The 20,905-nt window shown below is 35.7% G+C and overlaps 3 protein-coding genes across 4 annotated transcripts; all 3 read left to right on the top strand.

The window, feature by feature from the left end:
- Positions 1-376: 376 nt before the first annotated feature.
- Positions 377-8,504, top strand: LOC128200010 (uncharacterized). The gene is made up of 2 exons (XM_052891858.1): positions 377-626; positions 6,200-8,504. The coding sequence occupies exons 1-2, from the start codon at positions 598-600 to the stop codon at positions 8,082-8,084; spliced, it is 1,914 nt and encodes a 637-aa protein (XP_052747818.1). The 5' UTR covers positions 377-597; the 3' UTR covers positions 8,085-8,504.
- Positions 620-1,822, top strand: LOC128200012 (uncharacterized). The gene has a single exon (XM_052891862.1). The coding sequence runs from the start codon at positions 733-735 to the stop codon at positions 1,735-1,737; it is 1,005 nt and encodes a 334-aa protein (XP_052747822.1). The 5' UTR covers positions 620-732; the 3' UTR covers positions 1,738-1,822.
- A 9,843-nt stretch (positions 8,505-18,347) lies between the features above and the next one.
- Positions 18,348-20,555, top strand: LOC116413476 (putative nuclease HARBI1). Of its 2 annotated transcripts, XM_052891861.1 has the most exons (6): positions 18,348-18,599; positions 18,671-18,867; positions 18,992-19,124; positions 19,209-19,350; positions 19,426-19,869; positions 20,170-20,555. In XM_052891861.1, the coding sequence occupies exons 1-5, from the start codon at positions 18,366-18,368 to the stop codon at positions 19,827-19,829; spliced, it is 1,110 nt and encodes a 369-aa protein (XP_052747821.1). In that variant the 5' UTR covers positions 18,348-18,365; the 3' UTR covers positions 19,830-19,869; positions 20,170-20,555. The 2 variants fall into 2 exon arrangements, with proteins under 2 accessions (XP_052747821.1, XP_052747820.1); XM_052891860.1 differs by having other exon boundaries at positions 19,426-20,555.
- The last annotated feature ends 350 nt before the right edge of the window (positions 20,556-20,905 follow it).

Below are 20,905 nucleotides of genomic sequence, written 5' to 3'. Positions count from 1 at the left end.
TAATAAGTCTTTTGCTAAAATGCTAGTTGATAAGTAATATATTGATAGTTGATAAGTAATGACTAACAAGTCTTTGTTACGATAAGTAATGTTTATCTGTAATGTTTATCTATATTTTGGAATGTCTATTTGTATTTGTAAGTACAATGTAATCGCTAACTAAAAAGCCTTTGCCAAAAGCTCCTCTCTGATAAAATACCACTGTCATGAAATCATACACCATTAGCCTTTGTTACAATACCATTAGCTGATGAGTAATATTTATCTGTATTCGCAATTGTGTACCATGAGCATCATGTTATCATTAGTCGAGAACCCCTCTCCGATAAACTCACCTTATATAAATACTGCCTCAAATCAGTTCGAGACAGTTCCATTTCCGAATTCATATTGTAAACATCTAATTGTACTATTTCTGTGTAAAGTAATAAAGCTAGTTTTTAAAAAACAAATCTTATCATTCGCCACGTAACAAATTTGGCGCAGTCGGTAGGATCTCGCATAAGACGAAGTGCAACGTGCAGTTGATCATCGGGACAGCATCGCCCAGCAGAGCAACGCGCGGTAGCTACAGGCTTTTGAAACACTTCGCCGAACATGCAGCTCCAAATACTTGTATTGTTATGGTGAGTGGTTTGAATTTGTTCGCTCTCTAAATCCTTTAAATCGCATCTATCCTAATTCTTTTTATATATATATTTATTTTTCTTTTCTTTCCTATATACCTTTCTAATGCCACTAGAAATAAAAAACGAAAGAATGGCTCTAGATATCTCTACATTATTAAAATTAATTCCGACGTTTGACACCAAAGAAAATAACCAACTATATAGATTTGTTCGATCTTGCAATTCTGCCTTTGCTTTAGCCTCTTTAGAACAAGAATCAATCCTCTTAGTATACGTTTTAAATAACATCACTGGCTCAGGTGCCTCCGATGTCCATTGTAAACAATACAAAACATGGATTGAGCTCAGATCGTTCCTTATCGAAAAATTCTCGCATGTAAAAACGATTAGCCATCTAAGCCTAGAACTACAGTCTATGTTCCAAAAACCAAACGAAACAATGACTGAATATTTTCACCGGGTAGACCTCTGTAGGAGTAAAATCGTAGAAAAACTAACAGCGGAAATTTTAGATGAGACGCTCGCAGGTCGGTTAGCGACCACAGAAGAAACCGCCTTATCGGTATTTATCAACGGAATTAATTCAGACGTAGGAGCAATGCTGAGAACTAAAAACTTTAGTAATCTCTCCGACGCAGGTCGTTTCGCGCTACAGGAAGACAAAATTCGAGCAATGAATAATGCTAGGCAGGCACTATTTAGAGTATCAGCCGCTAGTAGGTCTGTTAATAGTCCTAGACCGCACGTAAAATTTACGATTGACAATCGATCGATGACGCGACCTCCTAATATATACCAACAGAATACATCAAAAACGCCACCATATCAAAACGTTATTTGCAATTACTGTAAGAAACCAGGCCACCTCATCGCCGATTGTAGGAAACGAGCATATAATAATAATATCAGAAACTCGTTACAAGAACAGAATATATCGCCCCAACAAAATTTCCGTGCATTACCTGCCGCTAAAATAAATAATTTAAACCATTTAGCGGCCAGCGAAGCGAGCAGTTCGGTGGAAACCGCTTTAACGTCTTGCTCACCTCATCAAACACAGACATCGACCCAGGAATTAAACCTGGAGGACCTACAAATAGATTCTTAGAAAATAATCAAATTTCGAGGAAGTTTAACGCTTATACGCCGCATTCAGTCCATCGGGGACCGGCTAGTACTAGCTCCATAGTTAAAAATAATCAGGTACGGAACATGTCCTGTTATCAAAAACGATTTTGTGACGCTAGTACGCAAACGAGTAAACTTCCTAACTTTCATCATATTCATCAAAATTCGAATTCTAAATCTTCCATATCTACTCAAACTCACGAAATCATTATAGCCGAAACTAACGGACAGGGTAACCAGCCCCAAACCCTAGGCTTTACACAAAATCCTAAATCCACTAGTATCGATAATTCTAACTCTACAATATTCACTAAATCCAGTCGCAAATCAAAATCTAGGTCGAAAGACAAATCTAAATCCTTGAAAAGAAAAACTCATATCAAATCGTTCGCTATATCTGCATTAAATGACGTGCCACCTGAAAATCTACTACACTGTACTTTTTTCATTAAAGAAACACCCGTCACTCTCTTAATAGACACGGGAGCAGGAATCTCAGTTATCAGAGACGATAAAATAGGTTCAATTGCTTTGGATAAATCCAACATCGTGTCAATTGTAGGTATCTCTAGCACCCAAACTTCGACAATCACATCAGGAACTGCCAACATATCCCTAGATGATTTACCTGAATTCAAATTCCACGTCGCCAACCTTAATATAAAAGCAGACGGTATTCTGGGAAACGACTTCATGACTAAATTTAATTGTAACATTTTTATTCAATCCAAAACGATGAGAATAGGCAGTAAATCGTATAAACTTCATTATATGGGCGAATATCCTGAAAATAATACTATCACTGATAAACGAATAATTAGTAGTCGAACAGAAACCGTAATTACGTGTAACACAAATAGTATCAACTCTGGGACAGCAATAGTCGAAAAACAAACTATAAGCAACGGCGTTATTATTCCTCACGCTATAGTCAACGTTCGAAACAATACATTTTCAATTACTTGTATAAACACTAATAATTCCGATAAAGTCATTAAAACACCAAATATCGAAGTCCAGCCTATTAACATTGACGAATTAACAAAAAATAACAATAGTCAACCACTTCATAATTTTAACTCGATATCGCAGACCGACAGACAAAAGAAAGTATTGTCCCTTATCAGACGAGACCATTTAAATAAAGAAGAGTCAACATCATTAGATAAAATTATTTCTGAATACAGTGACATATTTTTCCTAGAAGGTGACTCATTGTCATTCAGTAACCATACAAAGCATCAAATCCCTACTACCACTAACGTACCCATTCATGCCAAAACATATCGCTTACCTCAAGTTCACGAAAATGAAATAAAAACCCAAGTAAAGAACATGCTAGACCAGGATATCATTAGACCTAGCAATTCCCCTTGGAGTAGCCCTATTTGGGTAGTACCTAAGAAACTAGATGCTTCCGGGAAACAAAAATGGCGTTTAGTCATAGATTATCGTAAATTAAACGAAGTCACAGTGGGTGATAGTTATCCCCTTCCTAACATTACGGACATACTAGATAAATTAGGACACTCCCAATACTTCACTACGTTAGACCTCGCATCAGGATTCCACCAACTGGAAGTCGACCCCAATGACATCTCTAAAACAGCTTTCAGTACCCCTTACGGCCATTACGAATACAAACGAATGCCTTTCGGGTTAAAAAACGCCCCAGCTACGTTTCAACGAGTAATGGACTCTGTATTATGTGGATTACAAGGAGAAAGATGTTTTGTCTATCTCGACGATATCGTTATCTTTGCCTCTAGCCTCCAAGAACACGAACAAAAACTTCAAGAAGTATTCTCTCGTCTCCGCAAATATCATCTTAAAGTACAACCTGACAAATGCGAATTTCTTAGACGCGAAGTAGCCTATCTAGGTCACATAATATCCAATGAAGGCGTCAAACCGAATCCAGATAAAGTACGTGTTGTTCGAGATTTTCCTATTCCTAAGTCTTGTAAAGATATTAAAGCGTTCCTAGGCCTCACAGGATACTACCGTCGATTCATATCTAACTTCAGTAAACTAACAAAGCCTCTTACGAGCCTGTTAAAAAAGGACGTGCCTTTCGTATGGGGTACGACCCAACAAAATTCATTTGACGAATGTAAACGTCTCCTTACCAATCCTCCTATATTACAATATCCCGATTTCGCTAAGGAATTTATTCTAACCACAGATGCTTCGATTAACGCAATAGGTGCCGTCTTATCTCAAGGCGAAATAAGTAAAGACTTACCTATCGCATACGCCTCGCGCACTCTTAATAAGGCCGAAAGTAACTATTCGACAATTGAACGCGAGTTACTGGCAATTGTTTGGGCTGTTAAACATTTTAGACCTTATCTATTTGGTCGAAAGTTTAAAATCGTGACTGACCATAAGCCCCTAACATGGCTTTTTTCTATTAAAGACCCGGGCAGTCGTTTAGTTCGCTGGCGCCTTAAACTTGAAGAATACGAGTACGAAGTTATCTATAAAGCGGGTAAAAACAATACTAACGCGGACGCACTCTCACGACCTCCTATTCATAACACCAATGTTATCGATAATACTGAAAACGAACCTCCTAACACATGCGAAAACATTCCTGAAGATTATTTACAAATGAATTACGAATACTTCATGCAAAATTCCTCATATAGTTTCGACACTCCAAACCTTCATATTTCCTCAGATCGCCTCTTAGACGACCGTCACAAAAACATATTTATACCCTCTTCATGCGAACTATCCGATAAAAACGACCTTTTTAACGAAGCTATCTCTATGTGTTCTCAAGTAGATCCATATTTAAATAAAGTCAAAGAACTCTATGACGTCGATCTCCTAGTCTCAGACAAGAACCAGAACATCATATTTGGTTGTTTAAGACCTACACACTTTGACTCATGGAACTCCGAAAGTTATTTCAAAATTCTCCTTAACTGCTTACAAAATTACAGTTTAAAATCACTTCACATTCCTGACTTAAAAAATGACCATACTTGTAAACTCAAGGGCAACGAACAACTCCATATCACAGCTTATCTTGCTGATGTATACGAGTGTAAGATTACTATATGTGAAAATAAGGTTAAAAATCCCACATCAGAGGAAATTCCCGAGATCCTGAAAACTTTCCATGATGACCCCTTAGCAGGTCACAGAGGCATAGTAGAAACTACGCGTAAAATTAGAACCGAATATTTCTGGAAAGGAATGTCCGATACTATTAAGAATTATATAGAAAATTGTCAAGTTTGCCAACGAAATAAAATCCAAAGAAAAACCTACAAAGCCCCTATGGTTATCACTTCTTCTTTCAACGAACCATTTGAACGCGTAACAATCGATTTAGTGTCATACTCAGAAGTAACCAATGATTCAAATAAATACATACTCACGCTACAAGATGATCTGACTAGATTCGTTCAAGCCTATCCTATAATAGACAAACAAGCAACAACGATAGCTAAAGCATTATTGACCTTCTGTCAACACTACGGCATACCCAAAAGATTCCATTCAGACCAAGGCACCGAGTTTGTTAACAACGTCGTTAAACAACTTATGAAATTACTCGGATCCAATCATACTGTCAGTACTGCTTACCATCCGCAGACGAACGGTGCTCTCGAACGTTTCCACGCTACTCTGCGTGACCATATAAGAATGTACCATAAGCGAAATCAATCAAATTGGGATCAAATAATACCCTTTGCTGTTATGTGCCATAATACATCAATTAATCAATCAACCGGTCTCACACCTCACGAACTACTATTCGGTTACAAACCTCGATCATTATATTCGTTTAAAGAAAACAACGATTACACAACGTATGATTATTTGCGCGATCTTAACGAACGACTTAAGGTGTCACGAGATATTGCCCGTCGCAACGTACAAAATATGAAAGAAAAAGCTAAAGAACGTTATGATGGTAATATAAGGAATATAGCCAAGTTCAGTATAGGCGACAAGGTTATGTTGAAAGTACCGAATCCAAACAATTTGGAAAATAAATGGGATGGTCCTTACGTCGTAACCCGACTCGGATTCAATGAGAATTACGTCATACAAAAGTCAGGCAAAAATCAAATGGTGCATGCTAATCGCCTAAGGCCATTGTGTGAACCAACTACCGAAAAACTATAACTTTTAATTTTAGGTTAAGGTACTAAAGTAAGTCAGAGTATACATATATATATATATAAGTTATTCATTTTATTTCAGGGTGCAAACCATGGCACACCCTACAACCTCTCCCGTAGTATATGACGAGGATAGTCTAAAGAAAAAATTAGAACGTTTAATGAATAATCCATATATTAGTTTCGTAATATGTTCTATCATTAAATTAATCTTTTACGTTATCTTATATAAAATATATAAATTTATTAAAGGAAAACTATACAAATAATAACCTTAAAAATATATATATATCTTTACAGGTACTCCTCAACTTTTGTTGAAGGGGATACCCGAATACTACCCATACCTTCAAAATCAGGTCTCTATTTTGAAGAAAACGGAGAAATTCTAATCTCTGAAAATTCGTGGAAATTATTAGTGTATAGAGACTTAGAACCACTATTTTTAACTCATGATTCTATAAAAAGACTCACACAAAATTATCAAAATCTCGTCGCTAGACACACGACACTACCGAGCGTAATTACGACAAGTTCTTTCATCAAAGCCAGTCTAAACAAAATAGACTCCAGATTAAGCGAATTAAACTACTATACCGCAGGTAGCTTAAATAACAAACGTAGTAAACGTGAACTTATAGACGGTGTAAGCTCAATATTAAAATGGCTTATCGGAACACCTGACGCCAAAGATGCGAAACACTACAATGAATGTATCGAACAGTTAGAAAGACAACAGATTTCGACTGACGCAATCCTAAGACAACAACTACAGATAATCTCTTCGACAATTAAAAATTTTAACGAAACCTTACTGAAAATCTCTTACGACGAACATTTAATCAACGAAAACATTGCTAAAGTTAATTCTTATTTTAATACCACGAACAAATTAATTTTCAACCTTACCATTTCTGAAGAAATATCCACGCTAGCGATACAAATACTAGAGTCAGTAACATCATTAGAAAAAGACATTGACGACATAATAATAAGCATTTTGTTCATTAAATCAGGAGCCATTCACCCTTCGATTATATCAATTAACCGTTTATATAAAGAATTATTATCCTCAAGTCCCGCTAGAGTGAATAAAAATCTAGTAGCTCCTATAAAGCTATCAAACATACATCAAATCCTCGAATCTGCTTCGATTACATCTTATATCTATATGAATAAAATTATATATATTTTAGAATTCCCTTTAGTTAGAAACGATAGGTTTACCTTATATCACATATACTCTATTCCTATTCTGCATCCCTCATCAACCTTATATTCCACGATCCTCCCAGAGCAAACATTTCTTGCCATGAACAGTAACAGACAGCAATACGTCACAATGAACGACTTGGGAAAATGTAAGAACTTTGTTACGGAAACAAAAGTCTGCAACGATCTCCCAGTATATAACGTGAACACCAGGCCTACCTGTGAAACTGCCATACTTACGACAACAAGACAAGACGTGCCAGAAATTTGTCAAGTTACTACGTTTTCGGCGAATATTAACACACTGCAACCCATCAGAAACAATAAATGGATCTACATCTTACAACATACAACGCCGTATACCCTAGAATGTAAAGATGAAACAAACCACGGTGAAATCTCCGGAGCCGGCATCATATCATTGGAAAATGGCTGTAAAATGTACACTGCCTTCGTTACACTACTAGCTGAAGAAAATCTATCGACAAATATTAGTCACCCTATTGTCACCGTAGATCTGGAACAAATCTGCATTCCTGAAAACTTAAATATTAGAGAACCAGAACTTCTTCCAATAAAATTGAATAACATAGCGTTGGACTCTCTCAACACCATAAAGGAACAAATAAATCAACACTCTAAACTATTAAAAGATAATCAAGCTACTTTTGTTGAAAAATATTCCACAAAACTCTCAATTTCCAGCATAGCTATTGGGTTAGCCATGCTAACGTGTTTGTGTTATAAGTGTCACAAGAGACGTTTTCAATTCACCACAACACAACGTAGAGATGGCTGCATCCAGATTTTTAATAACTGCTTCGATCGCTCTCAACGCCGTCAACACATCGAAATTCCCATGGCATCATTGGAACCGAGAACGACGTCGTGTATATCCGAAGATGAAAGCGATGACGTCGCCACTCCACACCTTCATCAAAGATCGAGTAACAAAACTCAATCTTTATTCTAAGAGGGGAGGTGTTATGTAATGACTGTTATGTTATGACTAATATGTTGTGCTATGACTGTTATGTTGTGACTAATAAGTCTTTTGCTAAAATGCTAGTTGATAAGTAATATATTGATAGTTGATAAGTAATGACTAACAAGTCTTTGTTACGATAAGTAATGTTTATCTGTAATGTTTATCTATATTTTGGAATGTCTATTTGTATTTGTAAGTACAATGTAATCGCTAACTAAAAAGCCTTTGCCAAAAGCTCCTCTCTGATAAAATACCACTGTCATGAAATCATACACCATTAGCCTTTGTTACAATACCATTAGCTGATGAGTAATATTTATCTGTATTCGCAATTGTGTACCATGAGCATCATGTTATCATTAGTCGAGAACCCCTCTCCGATAAACTCACCTTATATAAATACTGCCTCAAATCAGTTCGAGACAGTTCCATTTCCGAATTCATATTGTAAACATCTAATTGTACTATTTCTGTGTAAAGTAATAAAGCTAGTTTTTAAAAAACAAATCTTATCATTCGCCACGTAACAGATCGCACTCTTCAACATAAGTCTATTTTTAGAACCCACTCCGAAATCTGATGTGATGCCTACACCAAGATGCCAGTACAGCTTCGCAGGCATGGCTGAGAGTACATTTGTGTCTTTTTTAACCCTCCTCCTCACGTTCGAAAAATTATCTTACACACCCCTATGCTCTTTAACATCGTTGGTGGTTATAAAATATCAATAAGAATTGCACACATTTCCCTTATTCCTATAAACGTCACGCGTCGTGCCACGGGCTTATTTCCTGAAAGTGTCACACGAACTCGCCGCCGCTTCCCGAAAGTGTCACGGAAGCCAACCCAACGTGGCTTGTCAGCTGTCAGATGCTACAGGCAAGTGGCGGGAACCCTGATACATACACGTGTACATATACTAGAGTGAGATTTCATTATATATTTTTATACTGGCTTCTACCCGCGACTTCATCCGTGTGATCGGGACGTGGTCACTGACTGAGATAAAGTAGCCCATATCCTGCTCCACCTCGTATAGTAAGTATATGTATAACAAATTTGTAAATATACCACAGTTACAGGTAAGCTCTCTCAGGGAAGGGATTGTTAGTAACTGGTAGAGCAGTCTCATTGCGTGCAATATAGGGTATATTCTTATAATTCAGGTCGGCCTTCACATGGTATCCCTGGAAACCATCGTGCTGAATTCTAAGTTTATTCATCACGATGGTCTAACGGACCTGCCCTTTCATTCTCACTAATTTTGCCCCACTGGTGCCCCGCCAGCGAATACCGTTAACGCAGGCGAGGTTACCAGTCCATTATCATCCTTTGTAAAAAAGGCCTCAAGACGCCAAGATGTAACAAACATACTAATACATATTTTTAAATATTTCTATTATTAAAATTTAAAATAGTATTTGTAACAAAAGCCAAAAATCGTAATTTCAAGCCTCACGCACTGCTACCGACAGAGAGGGAGTTATTAGTAAGGGAGACTGCCAGTTCTGTCAGATCAACATTCACGCAGTCCCTCCTGGAAACCATCGTGGTTAATTCCTAGCACCCCGCTCCTACCTAAACACGTCTATGAACTAAAGTCGTTATTCCTTTTACGAAGCACAATTTCAAATTGCAAATTTCAAATTCCGAACCGCTACATTCAGCGGCGGTTACAACTAAATCCGTTGCCTGCAATTTATAAAGATATACCCCAGATACACCTAATAGAAAGTCCATACGCAGCCAAGCCATCCATCATCATTTAAGGATGGAGACACCATAAAAAAAATCTCGAAGCCATTATGAATTCTGTACAACACGCGGCCCACTCGCATCGAGGTTTTATACCGGCTCGGCTACTGTTTCGCATATATATTCATATAACTTATCTAAATTAATTAGCAAGGCATTCGATTCGCTATTGTAAGTAGCTTTGAAATCTGAAATTAAGAATGGGAACAATAACAAGATTATTAGGAATCAAGGCAATCTATAATTATAAAGTAGATTTTCCCAAGAGACTACAGCATGGAGTCCTTCAAAAGGGGCGTAAAGAGGTTTCTTTAGGATCGGCAACGCGCGCGTAATACCCCTGGTATAGCAGGCGTTTATAGACTACGGTAACCGCTTATCATGAGGTAGACCGTATGCTTATTTGCCACCTCAGAGTGGTATAAAAAAAATTATAAAGAAATTTTCAATTGTTTATTTTTTTTTCTCATTACTTCAATGGAAAACAAGCATACAGCCCGTCTGATAATAAACAAGGTTACCGTAGCCTATAGACGTCTGTAACACAGGGATGTTACGCGCGCATTGTCGACTCTTAAGAAACCTTTTAAAGAAAAAAAAGCAAAAATTGATTAATTTTAAAAATTCATTCACGTATAGAAAGCTAGCTAAAAATGTTAATAAAATTTTCGATTGTTTGTAATTTTTTTATATTACTTCAACGGAAAACAAGCATACGGCCCGTCTGATAGGGAATGTAGTTATTGTAGCCTATGGACGTCTATAACAGTAGGGATGTGACGCGCGCGTTGCCGACCCTTATGAAACCTTAATAAATACACCCTTTTTTGAAGAACCCCATGCTGTAGTTTTTTAGGGAAAGCCTCGATATAATGTATAAACTCAAAAACTGATTAATTTAAAAAAATCATTCTTGTATAGAAAGCTAGACAATCAGAGAGTCAAATGGACTACATATATGATTTTTGAAAATTCTGTCTAACCATACAAAGACGGGCTGGATCATTAATATCCTTATAAATGTGAAAGTGAATTTGTTTGTTTGTTACGTTATTAGTGCTTTAACAGGTATTACTATGAAACTTGGATTACACGTCCTATATGGGATGGAGAAGGATATAACCTATGTTTTATCCCGGCCAGTGATCAAAATGTTAGTGATCTTTTACGACCATTCCATCCCAGTTATGAGAACAAAGTCGCGGTAAAAGCTAGTTATTAATAAGATCCTTTGGCATAGTACCTACAAGGGTACGTAATATATAGCAACATCCATATATTATAGTTACAATATCTATATACTTGGTCCAATAACGAAGTTTATTATTAAAAAAAATAACATTGGACTTTTAACATATTGGAAAATAAATAACTGATCAATATGGACGATATTGAAATGGGAAACCTGTTTCCACCACAATGAAAAACCCAGTATATAGATAGTTATGGGATCGGTATCCAATCTAACCTACACACAAATGAATTACCATTTAATGAATGAATCGATCATAAATAATAATATGCAATTATTCCGCCATCGGAAATAAACGACCTATAGATATTATGAATATAAATAATTCATTGTTTGTTTCTATTAAACGATTTATAAGATAAATATTTCAAGGCAATTGATTGAGATCATAATTTACATTATTATTATATTATAATATTATTATTATTTGTTACTTTAATGTTATCTATACTAAGATTATGCCGCGTGGTCCTTCGCCACAGAAGGGGCCAGCCCTTACTTTCTCATGGGTGTCGTAAGAGGCAATTAAGGGAACTTAAATGTCGACGAATGGATTTTTAATTAAAAATTCATTTTAAATTAAATAAATTAATTAAACACATACTTAGATTGTATAAACACGTTTTCTATTATTATAAATGAGAAAGTGAGTTTGTATATTTGTTTGTTACCTCTTAGCGTCTTAACGGCTTAACCAATCACTATGAAATTTCGTATATACATATTATAAGAGACAGGGAAGGATATATGTTTTATCCCCAAACCATAGATACAATACCAAGTTGCGGGTAAAAGCTAGTATTAAAATAAACAATGTTATCATATCCATTTAAATAATAGAAAAACAAATTTATTTACACTTATATATATTTGTAGTTTATTAGTTCTTCGTACTCTAATGTACAAAAACTAATGGCCTTGAAATTTGGCATACACGTAATATAGAATGGACAAGAACATAGACTATTTTTATCCCGGACGATAAATATATCCCATCCCGGTCATGTAGTGTCGCGGAGATAGTACTAAAAAAAAAACGAGTGTTCTAAAAATTTTAATGACTTTACCTTTGAGGGTTTAATATAAAAGTTAATTTCATGGAAACTGAAAATGACAAAGTTTTCGAACTGCAAGTATTTAGCCCGTGGCAATATCTTCCTTTGAAGACCTTCCAGAATCATTATTTTCAAAAAATATATTAATCTAAAATATTCTTTTATAAATATACTTAAATAATGACACGGGATTAAAGGCTATTGCTAGTTACAGGGACTACAACCCCATTGTTATACGCCTTAAAAAATCAAGCGCTGTGTTATCCCATTAGAAACCGTGGTGCTCAATTCCTGGTAAATTCATCACGATATGCCAACCGACCTGAGTTCGTTCATCATGAGCAGACTCAATTTTCATACATTAAAAAAAATAGAAAAACCATAAGTATAAAATCATTATACAATTTGTTTTAGACGGTGGATAAGAAAAATACCGCACGCATTCACGCCTGGACCAAACATAAAAAAAAATCATCACATTTGAATTTGGAATTATGATTCAATGTATATTTATCGATGGTGCTTAACATAAATGTAAACAGACCAGTCCGACTGACTTTGAGTATACTTAAAACATACCAAGACAAAGACAGAAAAAAATCCACGTGACAACTACCCTCAGACTTCAATCTCGTTAAAAGACTGATCGAGGGTTCACACACATACACAAAAAAATCACTGGATTATCCAATTTCGAATTACACACACACACACATAAGCACTTAAAAGCGCGCGATTTTCGAATTTCGAACGTGAGTGAACGCTACGTGTGTCGACGCGGCGTAGCTGCGAACGACTGGATGGCGTTTCTCGTTTCGCGCGATTCGCGACTAACGCCACGCCCAATTGTTTTGATTCCGTATTCGGCTTTGATATGAGAATCTTCTGAGAACCTAATTCAAAGTCAAGTCCTATACTGCCATTCAACCCATTCGTCGAAGGACTCGATAGCGATACTATAAAGACAGTGAAACATTAGCTCTTAGAATCTAGAATTGTCTGTACACCATTTTTTTTAATGGGTGATAATGGAATGGTAACCCCACCCGCGGTATCGGTATACACCGGCGGGGCACCAGTGATGGATGATAGATGAGGATGAAGCTGGTCAGTTAGCCCATCCTGACGAATTCAACTAGAATTAGCCACGATGGTTTCCAGGGGCAACCACGTGGAGGTCGACCTGAGAGGGTATATTGCTAGTAATGGGGCTATTTGACCCCATTACTAACAATCCCTTTCCCCCCTCTGTACACCATTGACATAATTATGCGAATAGTGTACAGACGGTGTTAGTCGGGTAACAAATTTTATCTATGTTTACGTCAGATTCCTAGTAGGGTAAGCAGGGACCTATATTATTCAGGAGAATGGCAGTGACTTTATATTTTGTTTCAAAAACTATTTGGTCGCCTGCCACGCGGTCCCTTCTGGAAACCATCGTAAGTAATTCCTGCAGAATTCATTACGATGGATCAACTGACCTGAGTTACTTCATCCTCGCCTATCATCACTCACCAACGTATACCCATAAAAGCTTTACTTATTGATCTTATAAACTTAGCAAGTAATAGGGATTTTAATTATTGTAATCAAAACTTGAGTTTGTTAATAAAACAAATAAACACTAGGCAAATATTAACAGAATCGGATGTTCTCGACTTTGGGTGTGTGGCTTGGTAATCCTCCGCTAGTCGATGCCGAGTCGAAAGTAACTTCCTATGTTTGGCTGAATAAACAAACACACGCGTCCGTATTTCATATATAAACTTAATATAAATTTAAGATGTTTGTACAAAAGTCGATTGCTTGGGTACCTCTGTCCCATTCGTGTTTCAACCGTGAAACAGTTGTTTGCATGGCTATGTTTCGGTTTGAAGGGTGGGATATGGCGTGAATTTACTGTGTACAGAGGAATAACATCTGAATCCTCAGGAATGGCATGAACGCATGGGGGTATCATGGGCGAAGCAGTGTACTCTGTTGTGTCCATGGTGCTGCTCACGGCGGTTGCCGCTTTCCATCAGATGGACCGCCAGCTTGTTTGCCATTCTAAGTTGTATATAAAAAAAAAAAGATAAAAACAACCCAAGTTTCTAGGGAAATCGTGTGGAGGTCGACCTTACAGGGTGTATTGCTAGCAATGTACTAATGGCTAGAATGGACAATACTGCAGTCAGTTGGACTCAACAATCAGCATAATTAAGGATAGCATGTTACAAATTACTCCGAATACTATGCCACAGTAACATAACACGTCACGCTCCAAATAACTTTAACGGTTACACTAATGACAAAATGCTAAGCTAACATAGTAAGTTATACATTTAATATATTAGTTTATTATGTTAGAACCTATTTTTCTCAATGAATGATAATGGAATGGTAACCCTGCCTGCGCTATCGGTATACGCTGGCGGGGCACCAGTGAGAAATGATAAGGTGAGGATGAAGCAGGTAAATTAGCCCATCGTGACGAATTCAACAAGCATTGTTCACGATGGTTTCTAGGGGGAACCACGTGGAGGGCGACCTGACAGGGTATATTGCTAGTAAAGAGGCTATTGGGTCACCATTACTAACAATTCCTTTGCCCCCAATATTGAGAATTGTGTGGTTTAAAGAATTTTTAGGGTTCCGTTTCTCAGAAGGAAAACTGGGTGTGTCCGTCTGTACCGACCCTTTTTACCAGGAACGCATGGAGGATATTAAGTTGAAATTAATACCAAAAACTCAAATTTCAATCCTTTGAAACAGTGAAAACATAAAACCTATTAGTCAACGTAATAAAAAATTATGCCATTTACATCAAAAACCAAAACTTTTGATGGGTGAAAATGGTATGGTAACCCCGCCTGCGCTATCGGTATACGCTTGCGGAGCGCCAGTGAAGAGTGATAGATGAGAATGAAAACAGGCCAGTTAGCCTATCATGATGAATTCATCAGGAATTAACCATGATAGTTTTTTCCAGGGAGAACCGCGAGGAGGTCGACCTGGTTGGGTATATTGCTAGCAATGGGATTCTCAGTCTCCATTACTAACAATCCCTTTCCCCCCTAGGGAAAGGAGGGTTATACCTATTAATAACAAAAAAAATCATTGAAATCGAATCAGAATTGACGACATAAACGCGGAACAAATAATACGGATGAATTTAGAACTTTAGGAAGTTATATAGTTAAGTTAGACTTCCAGAGGTAGGCCTCTGGAAGTCACTTGAAAACAAAATCAAAACAAACTGTATTTAATGTTACTAACTTAATAACATGACAGCTACGGAATTGAATCATTGTTATTTTCTTCCTTAAAAAAAAAAAAAAACTAGAGAAGCACCTCGTTTTGGGAGTCGCTTTAAAAAAACCACAGCTCGTCCAAGGTCTCGATTGGACCGTATAATCCGAACAGTGAATGTGCACCGATGACGCGTAACGTAAACACATAATCGTCCAATTTGCAGTCGGCACGACATGCGATGCTATCATTAGCGTATTGTCGGCCGCTGTATTCGCATTCAAGTGTTAGGGTTGCGTTTTATTAAAAAAAAAAAAAACGCTAACACGTTTCTAGTTAAATATTTTTTTAAACTAAATATAAAATTTTAATACACTCTAATTAATGCTGTGGATACCTTTAATAGGCATGTGCATTAATATTGTATTATATTTAATGTTTGTTATACCTATATGTTATAATGCAATATGCTGTTGGTATTCCTTTAAATAAATAAATATATATATACCTAAACTATGTTAACACATTTTGATTGATGATAACACCATTCACTCGGTCGTATTTATTTTATATTAAATTCCTACTTTAAAAATTATATAATGATGTTTGGACGTTTGTCACTCAATCGCACAAAAACACATAGACGAATTTAAGAAATAATTTGGTACACATATAAATTAATGGTCATGTGTTACCGGCATATAATAGGCCACCCCTTCCTTTCCAGTGGGTATCGTAGGAGGCGACTAGAGGAGGGAGAAGTATGGTCAGCAGCGTACCTGTTAAAATATCTCCAAAGCTTAACTGCGGTGGCCAATCCGCCTGCCAAGTGAGACGACTACTAGGAAATACCCTCCAAGGGAGAGGTTTATGTTCAGCAGTGGATAGTTATGGCAGATATGATGATGATGCTGATGATGATGACGATGAAATAGCAGACATTACAAATTTTCTCATTGCGATTATTTCTTGTAATTGTTTATATTTATAATAAGTTTATTATTGTAATCTTTTGGAGGAAACAATGAAGAGTATCTATCTATCTACAAAAAGACATTTTTATAAATGGACATTTATAATAAAATACTAAGTATCAATACCTTATTCGAAGAAATTAAATAAGAAATGTTCAATTGAAATTATACATACGAAACCCACTCATTTTTAAACCGATCACTCTTAACCCGATTTTTTCTGAATCGTTAGCAGCACTTCCATATGGAAGACAAAGACACGCCAAACTTAATAAGCTAATGTATAATACAGCCTACATTAAAAAGTAATACGATAGTTAAAGTATACGATTTACCGACATCAATCATGGTTATTTTCATATATTTATTTATTATTTATTGCACAATAAAACTTTGTACAAATGGCGAGCTTAATGCCATATGGCATTCATATATTATATATTCTATCGTAAATTACTCACTGCTTAATAAAATTACGTTTAATAATACATCTCATGTGAAATTTATTGCCATGTAATCATGGCATAGAATGGGCCACCCCTTCCTTTCCTATGGGTGTCGTAAGAGGCGACTAATGGAACTTGACGAGGGATGGGCAAGAGCTTCCCTCTTGAAACATCACCAAAAGCCAAACTGCAGTTGCCAAACCGCCTGTGTGGCAACTACTGGCAAAATCCCCCAACAAGAAAAGGGCTATGTTCAGCAGTGAACAATTGATGGCTAACATGATGATGATGATATGATATTCAAACAAAAAGGTTTTACACTTTTAATTAACAACCGAAAAATTATGTTTACAATAAATAGGATTTAGTTATATTAGTCCCATATTAACTTTGTGACAATTATGTTCCGTTTTATTTTGCGAAACCAGTGCACAAAAGGAGACACAGAGTTTTGCGTTCTAAATTCAAATTAAAACTTATTAGAATTGTAACTTAAGCTAAATTAAGTACAGACTATGCGTGCGTGTGTGGGGGGGGGGGGGGTGAGAGAGAATAGAAAGCATAGTGACACATAACGTGTTTTTATTTTGTGAAATAATTTAAAAATTATCCTGAAATCTCAACGAAGAGGTTGCTTATAAAATGTCCGTTCAATGCGGAATCCAAAACGGCTAGGAAAAGGGGAGGATAAAATAATTTAATACAATGATTTTAATTAGTTAATTATAAAAAAAAAAGTATATTTTAAATTTACAATAGTCATGAGCTGTATGGGCAGCAATCTTTGCCTTTCCCTTTAGTGTAAAGAGAACTAAAGAAAAAAATAACGTGTCTATAAAACATATTATCGTTAATCTACGCGTATTCGTTTTAAAATATATTCTGACTTTAAAAATTTTGTCTAATGAAATTACCGTAATTTTTTTTTAATCCACTTACGTATTTCATTGTATTTCTACATTGTTAACTTGCGAACTTGTATACTTTTATACACACTCTACTCTCTCTCTGTACTCTCGTGCATAAGGGGAGGAATTCATATCACATCACAGATTCATATCAGGAGGCAACGACCAGGAAAGTAGATTCAATTTGAACGGGGCATCGAACCGACACTCCGCTAACTAGGAAAGGGGTTCGTTAATTGAAATCTCGCTTTCAGCGCGCCGGGTCGCATCGCACCTGTAGTGCTATTCTCTAAACAAACAGCCTAGAGATCAGCCTTGGCGCAGCGATGAAATATTGAAATGGTATTCACTAATTCCTAAGACGCGACACTAGCGCCCAAAGACGAGCTCAAAGACGAGCGGCGTAAACGGGAACTACTCAAGGCTGTGCGATTTGACATTTTGTCATAGTATTTGGTATTCACTAACAAAAATCAGCCTCGCCTTCGCCGACAGCCTAGCCTACAGCCTCGATTTCTTATGTCAAATTCAAAAGCTTTGTTTTCTACGCTGTTTACATAGTATTCAACTAATATATTTCTTTCTTTCTTGAATTCTGTGATATTTAATAGCATTGAAATTATCAATTTGTGTATAAAAACGATGGCTGCTCGTTTATGTATAATGATCCATTTGTTAGAAGAAACTAAAAAAGAAGATGATTACAAAAAACGACAACAAACAAGGCAGTTGCGAAATACACGCACAATTTTACGTGATGTGGATTATATTCGACATTACAGACTGTCTGAAGACCTAATTAATATGTTGGAAAGTGAATTAGCACCATATATGCCTGTGTGCCGCCGTTCCGGAGGTTTGTCACTCAGGCTAAAGGTTTGTAATTTCAACTTTACTGTTTGATATTATTATGTAAATAAAATAATAATCATTAATTTTTTTTGTAGATATTATGTACTTTGTCATTTTTGGGTAATGGAAGTTACCAAAAACTTATTGGAAATAATTTAGATACTTTAATCTCTCAACCCTCAGCATCCAGAGCAATTCATCAAGTTATAGATGCGTTAAACAATATAAATATTGTCCAGAAATATATAAGATTTCCACAAAATTCTCAAGAAAGGCAAGCTTTAAAACAAAGGTAGTAAGAAAGAAAGAAACATAACAATCCCTAAGTGCATAACAAAAAGTATATTTTGTTAAGAAATTTTTAAATAGTTTATGATTTTTTATGTATATGAATTATATATTGGTATTATTTTCAGTTTCTATGAAAAATTTAAGATCCCTGGTGTATTGGGTTGCATTGATGGTACACTTGTATCAATGGTTCGACCTCATCAACATGAAGAACGTTATTATTGCCGAAAAGGCTATCATGCAAGAAATGTCATGATTGTAAGTTATTGGCAATTATATTCAGAATAATTTTTGATATTAATATTTGTTCTACTATATATGTAAGTGCATTTCTTTATCCAGATAAATGATGCTGATCTGAATATTTTACATGTAGATGTGACATTTGGAGGAGCAACCCACGACAGTTTTGTTTTTACAAATAGTATAATTAAAGATCATCTAGAAAAACTTCATAATAATGGGGAAGTAGTATACCTGCTTGGTAAGGTTCCAATCTTTGAACTACTTTGTGGAATATTATATATTACAAATAATGACTATTCTTTATTTTTTTCAGGTGATTCTGGATATGCTCAGAGGCCCTACCTGATGACCCCTTTTAATAACCCAAACCCAGGAACGCCTGAGGAACACTACAACACTATGCATAGCACTGCTCGAAACAGTGTGGAAAGAACAATAGGCATTCTAAAAGGGAGATTTAGATGCTTATTAGTTCATAGAGTGTTACATTATGACCCCACAACAGTTTCAAAAATAGTAGTAGCTTGTTGTGTCCTACACAACATTTGTAACCGTGCAGGATTATCTTCTCCAACTTTAGCCTCCACAGACTTAGAACAGGAAAAAAGAATACTTGGCACATTGAGACAAGCTCAGTTGTCTCAAGACAATGTAGCCACTGGGCGCTTATGTAGAGCACAAGTAGTGCGTCAATTATGGCGTGCTCGTCATATGTAACAAAGTTTTTGTATGCATAATGACACCACTGGTATTGTAGGTCGGTATAAACTATAGTAACTATTTCCTATTATGTGGTCCATGCACCTGATGACTATTGATGTATAAAAATAATTAAGTGTTAAAATATTATAAATCACTCAATTTGACTCAATTACCCATGCAATAAGTTACTTATTCATGTCAATTTATTATTGTTAAATTAATCTAATACAGTTTAGGCTGACAAACAATAATCTCTTTCACAATCATGATTGTAAAACTTAAGACCTTTATGATATGGTCATTAGATAAAAATGTAATGAAAAAGAAAATAATTTCATGTTCTTTTATTTTTCAGGTGACTAGAACCCTTCTAATAGTGTAAACCCTTGGACTCTCACCATAATATCAAAATCCACTGATTGCTGTCTTATTTGTGATATGCATATTCATCTATACCATCTCACAGATCAAAGAAGCAGGAAAGAAAATGCAGTAGTCTTAAGACTATTTATATTATGTTTTTTGTACTTTATATTACATACTTTTCATTTTTATTGTAGCTTTTTTGTCTAATCGTATGTTAAATATTAATAATAAGTAGTAAAATGTACATCCATTTCATAGTACAGCAAATTAAATTTAAACAAGCTGACATACTTTTACATTTATAATATTATGTACATATGCAATAGGGAATATGTATAAATATTATTTATATAAACTTAATTAAAGTACTTTATTTTTCAGTTTCATTGAAATTCTGTACTTTTTGATTATTAATTTATTACATGATATATATATTAAATTTCCATTCAATTCAATTTATTTATTTGCTACAATACTTCATAGTGTTGGATATTTTTTATATGTTATAAATGACTAGATAATAGGTTTAATGATGTTTAATGACATGAATTAAGTTAATTTCAAATGACTTTCATGTTTCATGACTGTCAAAGTCTGTATTTATACAAATTTCAATTGTAAAATTTCCTTTGTTTAAAAAAAAGCAACAGTTGAGTTTCTTGCCTGTTCTTCTCAGCTGAAATTGCATTCCGAATGGGTGGTAGAATCATAAATAGTGACTATTC

Source organism: Galleria mellonella, unplaced genomic scaffold (genome assembly GCF_026898425.1).
Source record: "Galleria mellonella isolate WM207_F2 unplaced genomic scaffold, CSIRO_AGI_GalMel_v1 utg146, whole genome shotgun sequence".
Classification (NCBI taxonomy): Eukaryota; Metazoa; Arthropoda; class Insecta; order Lepidoptera; family Pyralidae; genus Galleria; species Galleria mellonella.
Note: the sequence above shows the minus strand (reverse complement) of the source record. Positions and strands in the feature narration are given on the sequence as shown.

What these genes read in the sequence shown, in the direction of transcription:
- LOC128200010 (XM_052891858.1), top strand. Translation starts at nt 598, where the DNA reads ATGCAGCTCCAAATACTTGTATTGTTATG. An exon ending in CAAATACTTGTATTGTTATG is followed by an intron (nt 627 to 6,199) that starts GTGAGTGGTTTG and finishes ATATCTTTACAG; the next exon opens with GTACTCCTCAACTTTTGTTG.
- LOC128200012 (XM_052891862.1), top strand. Translation starts at nt 733, where the DNA reads ATGCCACTAGAAATAAAAAACGAAAGAATGGCTCTAGATATCTCTACA.
- LOC116413476 (XM_052891861.1), top strand. Translation starts at nt 18,366, where the DNA reads ATGGCTGCTCGTTTATGTATAATGATCCATTTGTTAGAAGAAACTAAA. An exon ending in GTTTGTCACTCAGGCTAAAG is followed by an intron (nt 18,600 to 18,670) that starts GTTTGTAATTTC and finishes TTTTTTTTGTAG; the next exon opens with ATATTATGTACTTTGTCATT. An exon ending in AGGCAAGCTTTAAAACAAAG is followed by an intron (nt 18,868 to 18,991) that starts GTAGTAAGAAAG and finishes TATTATTTTCAG; the next exon opens with TTTCTATGAAAAATTTAAGA.